We start from the raw sequence: 10,401 nt of genomic DNA, 5'->3' as shown, positions 1-10,401 counted from the left end.
AAAGTGCGCGGTAAACTCATCCCATCATTATTTTTTCAGCGTGCGCAGAAGTCGTTCTTGGGGTAAGCTTGTGATATCAGTCAATAAAACGCTGTTAATCTTTCTGAAAAACAGGAGTAAACCGCAGAAAAACATATGTGTTATGGGGAACGTAATGGGATATGAAATACTTAATTGTTGTAAAGGCTTTTTAAAAACTCTATTACTTAAAGATTTATTTGTAGAATCATAACCGCGTTGTTTTTTGTAATAGTAGTACGAAAAAGAAATATTAAATGCTTCAATTAATATTTTCTTTTTTTCTCTTTTGTACAGCTTTTAGGAAGAGTAGTACAATGGCAGTTGTACGGCTACAGGGCTTAAGTATGGAGGCAGGATCTGGAGACATTCGTGAATTCTTCAGTGGTTTACATATACCTGAAGGTGGGGTACATATTACTGGTGGTAGTCTTGGAGAGGCATTTATAGTATTTGCTGAAAAGGAAGATGGCCAGCTTGCACTACAGAAGTCTGGGACTTTCCTCAAGGGGCCTCGTGTTGTCCTTTCTGTCAGCAGTGAAGCAGAACTTAGGCAGAAAATGATATCTTGTCTGAAAAGGGATGATTCCTCAGGGGTGTGCCCTGAAACTAAACTGATAGAGACTCTGATGGCAGCTAACAAGCCTGAAGTTATTTTAGGCATTTTACTCAGCTTGGTTTCAGCTGCTGGGAGGATGCAGGTGAAGCAAGCAGCAGCACCACCAGTGGATTTGCTGGAAGTAACTGGTCATAATGGGATCTCACTTGTGCCTGATTCTCTCAGTGCCCCTCTGGTGAAGCACCCAAGGGGGAACCTGTCAACAAGAACAACAACATCAAAAACATGTTATTTAAGTATCCGAGGACTTCCCCGCTCCGTTACCAAACATGAAATCTGCAATTTTTTTAAGGGACTGAAGGTTAAAGAAGTCATTATCAACGCCCAAGTCAGGCATGGCTATCGTGGTTGTTTGGTTAAGTTTGCTAGCGAACAGGAGTCACATGAAGGGCTGAAGTACAATGGACGAAGTTTGGGGCCCTTTTGTGTTGATGTGAATCGGGCAACGGAGGACACCTGGTTCAGTGCAATTGATCATTGTAAAACAGCATACAAAAATCAAACCGATCCCCAGAGGGAAATGTGTCTACTGGATCAATCACAATCAAGCTCTCTGATGGAACAAACTTCAGACCCTCTGCCAAGTAATGAGTACTGTGTCATGATACAAAACCTGAACCCTGTAACTACAAAAACAGAGATTAAAGATCTCTTTAAATGTGCAAATGTTCACAACAACAGGTTGTTACATTTGCTTGACAACTGGGGCCGCCGGACAGACACAGCATTCATCTTATTTGATAAAAAGGAGGATTGCTTATCTGCTCTGGAGCTTGACAGGTACGATTTTTGCTCTCGGATTTTAAGTGTGTCTGTTGTCTCGAAGGGAGAAATGAGGGCAATGATGAAGAGACATAAATCAATTCCCAGCACAGTAGCTAAGAAGGCTCGAATGGAAAGACTGAAAGAGGAACCTTCTTGCATATATGTAAGAAACCTTCCCTCTGATGTTCGAAAAATTGAGATAAAGGATTTTTTTGGAAGGTCCCAAATTTCAGAAGATTGCATCTATCTGCTGTCTGATAATCGGGGTGTTGGACTTGGTGAAGCCGTAGTGAGGTTTGAGTCAGTGGACTCCGCCAAGTTGGCTGAGCGGCGGAATGGCAGAAACTTTCTTGGAGTCCCACTGATTCTGACCCCGATAACCACACAGCAGATGAAGGAGCTGTTAAATGGGAATCATTGAGGAGGATATGTACCTTTCTCACCATACACCCTTACTTTATGGAATTCTCTATGTAGACAGTGACCTACTGTAACGCCATAAATACATTTCGACAAATCATCTTGACATTATGTTCTGTTTATGGATTTCTTTTTTTTGGGAGAAAATGACCTATAGTAACTCAGTCTACACATTTGGATGCATCTTTTTCATCTTACAGTCCTTTATGGAATTCTTTTTATAGAAAGTGACCTACAATAACTCCATTTCTACGTTTGAATATAGCGTTTTCACCTTACGTTCTTCCTTTATGGAATTTGATTTTATGATGTGACCGTCTGCAGCTTTATTAATGTGTTTAGATATTCTGCTGAATCTTTGTTGTCAAAATGACAATGAAAAGTACTCCCAAGAAGGAAACCTTTCACTATCATGGATAATCCTTTTCTTTGAGAACTGGGTTTTCAGGAAAGGAGATAATTAGATCAGGAATCCTTTAACCCTTGTGTAAAGGAGCATATTAGTTTAATTTATACCACTGAGATGAAAATGTTTGTGTGTCACAATGCCCAAACTGGCCAAAGGAGCATGATTACCAGATTTTTTTTGGAAATACAGTCTGGCCTAAAAGGATGGAATACCTTTGTATGAATACTGGAGGACATTCTTTGTTTTCTTTCAAAGCGTATTTAGTTCATAACTGTTTTCTGCAGTATCAGATATGAAATCAGTTTTATATGATGCCCGGCTGACCACATTTTTTGTTGTTGAAATAAAATATGTATAAATGTCCTGGAGAGTTTTAAAATGCACATAAATACGGGCAGCAGTTCTACGGGTTACTTGGTATTTCAGTATATGCACGTTGGAAAAGGTTGTCTGGGCACCAACACATTCACACTAACAATTTGGCACTTAAGCAGATTTTTGTACTGTGATGGGGACAGAATCAGGAAGAACATACAAACTCCACACATGAAGCTGGGGCAGCCGGTGAGGGAACAGTGCTAACCACTACACCACCATGCTAAGAATATATGATTAAAAGTGTTCATGTCCCCAACTGATATCAAAGATCAAAATCAGGGCCAACCCAGGTTTTTTTTATTGGTATTGACTATCACAGCCACATCTTCCCCACATCTGCCCGGTTTACATCAGCTGTTTGATTATAAAGTTCTGCCACATCACTGTAAGCCTGTGACATGTGGCTTGAAACTAAATTACTGAAACATCAGGTGTTTCGAAAATCTCTAAATTGTAAACTCAAAGCAGCGCAACAGCTACCTGCAATGTTTTCAATGCCATCCTTTTGAGAATGTCTAAGCATCTGAACTGTAAACCACGAAGTAAATGTGTGAAAAACATGTACTGCAGTGCTTGTAGCATTTGTATTGAAACATCACCTTTGCTTTCCAAATGGTAATATATGGTTTATTGCTTGGGGGACACATTCAAAATTCAATATTCCTCTCTCATAGCAAACACTGAAGATTTTGGGTCTTGAGAAGCTTTAAGCAATCAGCATCCCTCTATTAGGTAGGATCTTCATAAATACTTGTCTTTGGGGAGGACAAGTGTGTTTTTGAATGCAAAAAAAAAAATTTATAAGCTCAGAACACACACACAGGTTTCCAATTTTTACTGAAATGGACAGAGTAACAAATTTGGATAGCAGGATGCAGCATTCAAAAGGCTAGTATGTCCCTCCCCTAAGTAATATTGTATGCATTAATTATACAATCTCCAAATATTAACACCTACAAAAACCTGTTGAAATTGAAGTTTGATGTAACTTCTCATAATCCTAAAATGAGTGATTTCTGTTTCACCTACTGCGATTGTGCGTGACTGCATACAAGCCGGTAAGTTGGTCCACCTCCATTTTAAAGCAAAGCCATTTTTTAAAAACAGCTGTACAAAAAAAGTACATGTAGGGATTAAATGAGCAACTTCTTTAAAAAGAAAAACCATCAAAACTATTAACATGAAAGACTGTAGTCCAAGACATCGATGATGTCAGGGCCCACTGGACCACCGCAGCTGGAGATCTACTGGGATGGACAGCGATCAGTTGAAGAATCTGGATGAGCCTTTGGAAAGAAAATATGAACAATTATTATAAATTTCCCCATCAAGAAAATTCAACAGTTAGGTAACAAAGCCTTAAATCCACATTATAAATTTGGAACGCTGACCAAGAATGATCAAAGACTGCAAAGCAACAAGTGATGCTGCAAAGCAAAGATCTGACTTCTCATGAATAGTCTCCTACTTAAATAACACGGGCTTGTTTCACAAAGCAGGACTTCTTGCTTAGCTGGATAACTTGTAAGGTTTAAGGTAGTCTGGGCTAAATGCAAGCAAACAATGAGAAAAGTTAATCTAGCTCAGAATACCTTAAATCTGACAAATCATTCCACCAAGCAAGAAACCCTGCTTAATGGAACACCGCCCTGGACCTGTGCCAAGGTGAACAGGAGTCATTTTGGCTCATTTGCTACTAATGCCATTCATACCTGAAAGACTTCCAGAAAACCGGTCACCTCCACTTCGGGAGCCAAAGTTCATGGAGTTCATTGAATTCATCGAGTTCATAGAGCCCATGGAAGTCAGTGAACCCATGGAATTCATAGAGGAAGTGTTCTTTAAACTGGATCCCTGCATTGAACCAGAATGTCACATGAAGCAAATTTTAAAGACTACAATTCAGTTGCGATTTTGTAGGAGTGTCTAGACATTTTGGGATAATACATCAACCAATTTGGTCACATCCTAGTCCTTACCGAGGAGACATTCCTAAGTCTGTATTCCATCAGTACATCAGTCAGCTTCTGAGTCACTTTCAACACGATCTGAGCGTCATTTTCATTCTCAATGCGGAAGGTATCCTATGAATCAAACAGATATTAAATGCTTCAGAGCCAGGAATGTTTCTTATGCAGGACATGGACCTCTGATGTACGTTGGAAGAAGCATACCAGGTACTTCAAGAGAGTGTCTGGGAGGCTGTTGCCCTCTGGACCCTTCGGCATGCCAGGCATCATTCTGTCATTGGAGCCGCCTAGCTGACCACCAGAAAAATCATCTGGGAAGCGGCGGCCAGGATTCAGGCCCATGCCAAAGCTGTCACCGCCCATTCCCATGGGCCTGTTGTCTGGGAAGCGCCTTAAATCCATGTCCCCATCTCGCATCTTCATACCCATGTCATCCCCAGGCATCCTCATGGACATGCCGCCTGGAAAGGGACGCCCGGCACCATTGTTGCGTGGCATGGGCATGCCATCAGAGAATCCACCGCCGCTGTTCATGGGCATGTCTGCGGGGAATCGCCGCATCGGCATGCCCATGGGGAAGTCGGATCGCATTCCACAAGGAGGGAAGTCCCCAGGAACCAAGCCATCCGGAAAACCTCTCGGGAACCTGGTATCTGTCAGAATTACAGTCATTACTGAATGGTACACTACACAAAAACACTCTACCCACAATTCACAACAATGCCCAAAGCCTTGCAAACCAGGACTGCATTAGAAAAAGCACACTACCTCTATACCATAAGACTACAGAACATGGAGGGATCATGCAAGAGAAAAGTCCCAATGGGAAAAATGGGGCTGTCCCGGAGTTTTGCTGTATTGTAGGAAAGCACGTGGAGAAAAGAACATACCTAATCCAGGTATCCCCATTTTGGTCTTCACCTTTGCAGATGCTACAGAAGATTTCAATTGAAAGTTTATATAATTACAATCCATTGCATGAAAATAAACCTGAATTATTATTTTTAATAAAAATGGTCAGGGGGGCTGTATAACACTTACGCATTGCTTGGAAGTACGGCACCTCAAAAGGCTCCTTCAGCACAACCTAAAAGGTAGGTGATAAATACTGAGTCCTTCCTCAGGGCCACAAAGCTAACAAGCAACTTAAAAGCAGCGAGGATCACCTTTAGCTTTCCCCGTCCCTCAGTCTTCTCCACCTCAGCAGCGCTCTCTTTCACAGCTCTGCGGATAGCAGGATCCTTTACCGCTGCTTCCTCCTCCTGGGGAACTTTGTCGGGATGGTGCTTTTTCTAACCCCCACCAAAAAAAAAATTAAAATTAAAAACACATCACACCCCACATCCTCCAAACACAAAAGTACTCCCAATCAATTAGGTCATGTTAAAAATGCAAAAAGGCACCAGCTGTATCTTCTGGTTTATTTAGCAGACAAAGAACGACAATCAACGATGATCTAAGCATACCAGATATTTGAAGCAGTGCTTCCAGCCAGTGATGTGTGCACTCATCTCATTTTGCAGACGCTGGACCTTGCAGAGCCTACATAGGTAGTGCGGAGGGACCGACTTGCTAGGGCTCCGATATTCCCACACAAACTGAAGACCTGTCAGATTGGGTCATGGCAAGAAAACGACCTCAATGTGATGGGAGGGCGGGGCAGTAGGAGCAAGCATAGGACAGGGAAACAAACTGGCACTCACCAATCACGGGGTCGGTGACAGTCTTGAGTCTTTTCTCAAGGGAAGGCATGGTCTGGATAGCGCCATGTTTACCTGTGAACACTAAGGAAGATTCAAAGACCGGGGTCAGCATGCCCTACCACAAGTCCACTTTTTTTTTTTTGGGGGGGGGGGGGGGGGGTAGAATTCATCTTATTAGAGAACTCCTGCACACACACAAGGTGTCAGAATGTCACTGGTCACTAAGCTTCAGAAATTGGGTGACTGCAGAGCCAAACAATTTAAGGAATTACATTCCTATGGCAGTTTAAGACCACCAGTTGAGGTATCCAAAGTCAGATCAAAAACAGCAGACTTTACAGAAGAATGGGTACTGTTTGGTACACTACATCATTCAGCGCCACCCGTTGTGCACCAAACCATGCTTACAATAGCCCACTGACGGCACCATGCCTGCCACCGGGCCAACATTAACTGACTGAAAACAATACCCCATGACGCCTGACATGAGCCACAACCACACAGATCCCTATCTATTCATGGCTGCAGACATTCAACTCCACCAGATCTCCAAGTCCACTCCAAGGCCACTGAGAAGTCGTGCTAAGGTCTGAGCTCTGGGGAGAATGCTTGCCCAAGCTGTCCCTCTTGTCTGATGGTTCTCAAGGAACCGATTGGCAGCTGTAGGGCGACCCAATGCAAGACAGCAACATCTGCCATCCACAGGTAATCAGCATGCACGGTGTGCAAATAACTTCGTCTGGTGCAGACAGACACCAAATCATAATGGGCGCTAACAAGATGAAGGCCGCTTAAGTTTGACCTTCATGACCTTATGACTGTGCCATAATATAGTGCTTGCCGTTAATGTTCCTTTTATGCATGAATTATGGAACTAGCCAAACAGGCTATATTCAAGATATATGCAGAAAGGTCTGCAGCAACAGGAACCACACAGTGATTCCTGGCCTGCTGGATGGATGACCTGGTGTTGGGCACAACCCTGCAGGAAGCAGAAGGAGCGCAGCCGCAAAGCTCCACGTGGCGTTTCTCTTCCAAGAGCCAGAAAGTCTTGAAAGCCACATTTGAAATGGATTGTGTGGGGGAGGGGGGGTCATTCAGACAGGTGGCCATCTGCCACCCCAGGGCAGACGGGAAACTCCAGTGCAAAGTGAAGTTCATTGACAGCACCGCTACGACACAGCGAGTAACTTACCTATATCACCGAGCTGCTGCTTTTTCTGTCAAAGGACGCATAAAATACCATCATGAGGAGAGAGAAACAACAGAGCCGTTAGTGAGAAACATGCGGGCAGCACGGTCTCCCTGTGCCCCCGCCCCGTACGGGAGAGACCTTAGGTGACATCCACCTCAAAAGATCTAAGGTGGAACACACACCGGTCAACTCCAACATCACCTCCATCACAATTTGGATGTGAAAGCATATACTGAACACATTAAATCGTCAAGAACAGAAAAGGCACATTTCTGGTCTATTCCCAGTCACCAGTAAACCACTAAATTACCATAAGCTGAAGCATGTGGGCTTCTGGCATGCCAGTACTCATAACCCACATGTGAGACTGACCACTACTGTAGTCATGAAGTCTCCAGTTGAGACATTTGCCAATTAAATGAAAAAAAAAAAAGGCAAAAATTGTGGACATAGTCACCAGACACTGGGGCTGTACACTGGGAACCACATCTCTGGTTTCTTCTACATGAACTTCACATTCTCCCCAATTGCCCAAAAGGTTAAGCAATGAATTATGGGGTTAGACCTGATGGTGAGCTACAAAAAGCCACCCCCCACTATAACAAAGGCGGAGACAATTGCCCCGTATGTCTTGCCTTATGGCATACTTCAGGTTGTATCCAGACAAGAAAACTGTCTGCAGAACTGCAGTTTCACACAAATCATTGAACCAAAGACCGCCAGCTCTGGATAATGACTCTTCAACACCAACATACACTGCTACTGCATTTAGAGTTACGGTGCACCTAACTGGAAAGTGTTCGCTGCAAATATTTTCCAAATATGCGACTTGGATGTAAAACCTTGTTCTACATACTGTCACCAACAGGTAACAAATAAAACCCCATTCTGTTGGGGTAGAAAAGTTGCCTTGAACAAAAGCTCTTGAGGCCGAAGCCATTTTTAGTTCTTGTGCAGAGGCCACCATCCCAGAAGATTCAGGTTGGCCTGCCTTGGCTCCAGCTGGGTCAGTCACCATATTTTCAGGAGGCTGGCCGGCTTCAGCTGTACAAGACAGCTCTCTGCAGCCACTACAGGGTTGCTCAAGTTCATTGCATGTAGTTCAACAGCTTGACAGTTAAAATCCACATCATGTAACATCAGTCCATGTACTTGCTTTATGAGCTGATCAACAGTTAAACGCAAAACGGATTAATACAAGGCAAATGCAAAATTAAAGTATATCTTAAACTTTGAAACAAACGAAATGGTTTTTGAAGACAAAATGAGCCAAATCATGCACGAATTATGCCTAGCAGCAATAAGGATATAGAAAAAAGGCAACAGCCAAAATACGCCGCCTACCGCAATGCCCCGGAAACAATTACGCAAGTCAACAGTTCCGTTTACTATTAACCAGCTTTTTAAAACCATATTTCAGGTATTTTTAAGCTAAATTTCACTACAAGTCTTGATAAAAAAATAAACATTTAATCTCGCAGGAATCGTATTAAACATGCAATTAACCAGATTTGCCACTTGTATGTGTACGTCTACTATCTCCAGTAGTGTCAGCGTGTACTGTTCTACTTCTCGCCATAGTATGTAGCAAGATGAAAATTATACAACTCAAGACACACAACCGAAGTTGGCTGCAAGAAATCACGACTTGCCGGGGTACCTTAATGCCACCGTTCTTCGCTTTCTTCGGAGGAGGGGGTGCTTCACCTTCCATTCTAAAAAGCGGAACACCGTTATAAAAAATTAAAAAAAAAAAAATCACACGCCTATCAGATTGTTCATGAGACCGCATTACTACAGTTGCATCAAAACACTAGGGCCAAAAACAAAGCCGGTGTTCCGACGAGTTGAGCTACCTATTAAGACGTACTATCGAGTCTTTTTGCGCATGTGCAGTTCCACCTTTTTGGGGTAAGGGTAAGGGTTTTAGGGGTTTTTGGGGGTTAGGGTTATCGAATTAGCACTACGGTAGTCTCACTCGACGAAGTAGCTCAACTCCACAAAACACCGGTATCTTCTTGGTCGACTAGAGACGAAACGTCTAGACTCAAGGAATACGCTACAATAGAGTACAACACGGGACACAAAATATGAAACATCCAGTACCGATTTGGGCCTTATCAGTAAGTCGGAAGTTATCGGAGAAAAACAGATGGCTGGAATTTTCAAATACCTTCTTTTTTACAATTTTATCACTAATTTAAAGTGCAATATAAGTAAGCAGCGCAGCAGGCTTTCACTGTGACCGTAAAGTGCGTTTATTGGATGTTCAAAAGCATTTTCAGAAGCGACACCGTGATAGCTACCACACCGACAACTAGCTGGTTACGTAAGCATATTACACGAAGAGAAAATAAAACTGGCCGCATATCAAGAAAAATGTTAAAAAACCCAAGTGTTCACGATTACCTCTCCATTTCGCGTATACGTCGTTATAAAACGATAAAAGGCCGCCGAAGCTCGAGGTAACAATAGCAGACCGTCCGCTACTTGACTGTGGATCTTTAACGCCACTGTGACGTACTTCCTGATCCCAGTCTCGCGATGCTTCCGGGGTGAGCGCGAGAGAGGGCTTTGCAGGAGGCCGCTACGTTTGTTGACGTATTATTGGGTATAAATAAATAAAGCATTGAATAACTGGTTAATGGCTCGACCACCTACCGGAAAAATAGTAGGGTTGGCTGTTATGTTGCACTGATTTGATATTTATGAAGTTACTGAATAAATGTCAGTATTCGATATTAGTATTTCCGCCGCATATTATTAATTTTTAAATATTATTTCTGTATAAAGCTCTAATTCAGTATATAAAATGGCTGTTTTCTCCTTCTCATTAAATCACAGAATATATTCATGCAGTGTCTATTTGGGTTTTTGTCCTACATATTGTACGTCGTAATCTATATAATGCGTCTTTAGAACAA

At 42.6% G+C, this 10,401-nt stretch overlaps 2 protein-coding genes across 3 annotated transcripts; one reads left to right on the top strand and one right to left on the bottom strand.

Annotated features, from left to right (window-relative positions):
- The first annotated feature begins 15 nt into the window (after nucleotides 1-15).
- On the top strand, nucleotides 16-3,153 carry rbm12ba (RNA binding motif protein 12Ba). Its single transcript, XM_049024409.1, has 2 exons — nucleotides 16-62; nucleotides 316-3,153. Exon 2 carries the CDS (start codon nucleotides 336-338, stop codon nucleotides 1,821-1,823), a length of 1,488 nt encoding a protein of 495 aa, XP_048880366.1. The 5' UTR covers nucleotides 16-62; nucleotides 316-335; the 3' UTR covers nucleotides 1,824-3,153.
- Nucleotides 3,154-3,429: 276 nt separating this feature from the next.
- si:ch211-197h24.6 (uncharacterized) lies at nucleotides 3,430-10,042 on the bottom strand. 2 transcript variants are annotated; one of them, XM_049024411.1, is made up of 12 exons: nucleotides 9,887-10,042; nucleotides 9,138-9,192; nucleotides 7,478-7,502; nucleotides 6,283-6,363; nucleotides 6,046-6,185; nucleotides 5,746-5,871; nucleotides 5,621-5,666; nucleotides 5,470-5,511; nucleotides 4,784-5,232; nucleotides 4,589-4,693; nucleotides 4,322-4,463; nucleotides 3,430-3,895 (listed from the first exon to the last, which is right to left on the bottom strand). In XM_049024411.1, the coding sequence occupies exons 1-12, from the start codon at nucleotides 9,892-9,894 to the stop codon at nucleotides 3,873-3,875; spliced, it is 1,242 nt and encodes a 413-aa protein (XP_048880368.1). In that variant the 5' UTR covers nucleotides 9,895-10,042; the 3' UTR covers nucleotides 3,430-3,872. The 2 variants fall into 2 exon arrangements, with proteins under 2 accessions (XP_048880368.1, XP_048880369.1); XM_049024412.1 differs by lacking the exon at nucleotides 7,478-7,502 and having other exon boundaries at nucleotides 9,887-10,013.
- Between the last annotated feature and the right edge of the window lie 359 nt (nucleotides 10,043-10,401).

This window comes from Brienomyrus brachyistius, chromosome 9, assembly GCF_023856365.1.
Source record: "Brienomyrus brachyistius isolate T26 chromosome 9, BBRACH_0.4, whole genome shotgun sequence".
Taxonomy (NCBI): domain Eukaryota; kingdom Metazoa; phylum Chordata; class Actinopteri; order Osteoglossiformes; family Mormyridae; genus Brienomyrus; species Brienomyrus brachyistius.
Note: the sequence above shows the minus strand (reverse complement) of the source record. Positions and strands in the feature narration are given on the sequence as shown.

What these genes read in the sequence shown, in the direction of transcription:
- si:ch211-197h24.6 (XM_049024411.1), bottom strand. An exon ending in AGGGACGGGGAAAGCTAAAG is followed by an intron (nt 5,667 to 5,745) that starts GTGATCCTCGCT and finishes CCTACCTTTTAG; the next exon opens with GTTGTGCTGAAGGAGCCTTT. An exon ending in ACACTCTCTTGAAGTACCTG is followed by an intron (nt 4,694 to 4,783) that starts GTATGCTTCTTC and finishes TTTGATTCATAG; the next exon opens with GATACCTTCCGCATTGAGAA.
- rbm12ba (XM_049024409.1), top strand. Translation starts at nt 336, where the DNA reads ATGGCAGTTGTACGGCTACAGGGCTTAAGTATGGAGGCAGGATCTGGA.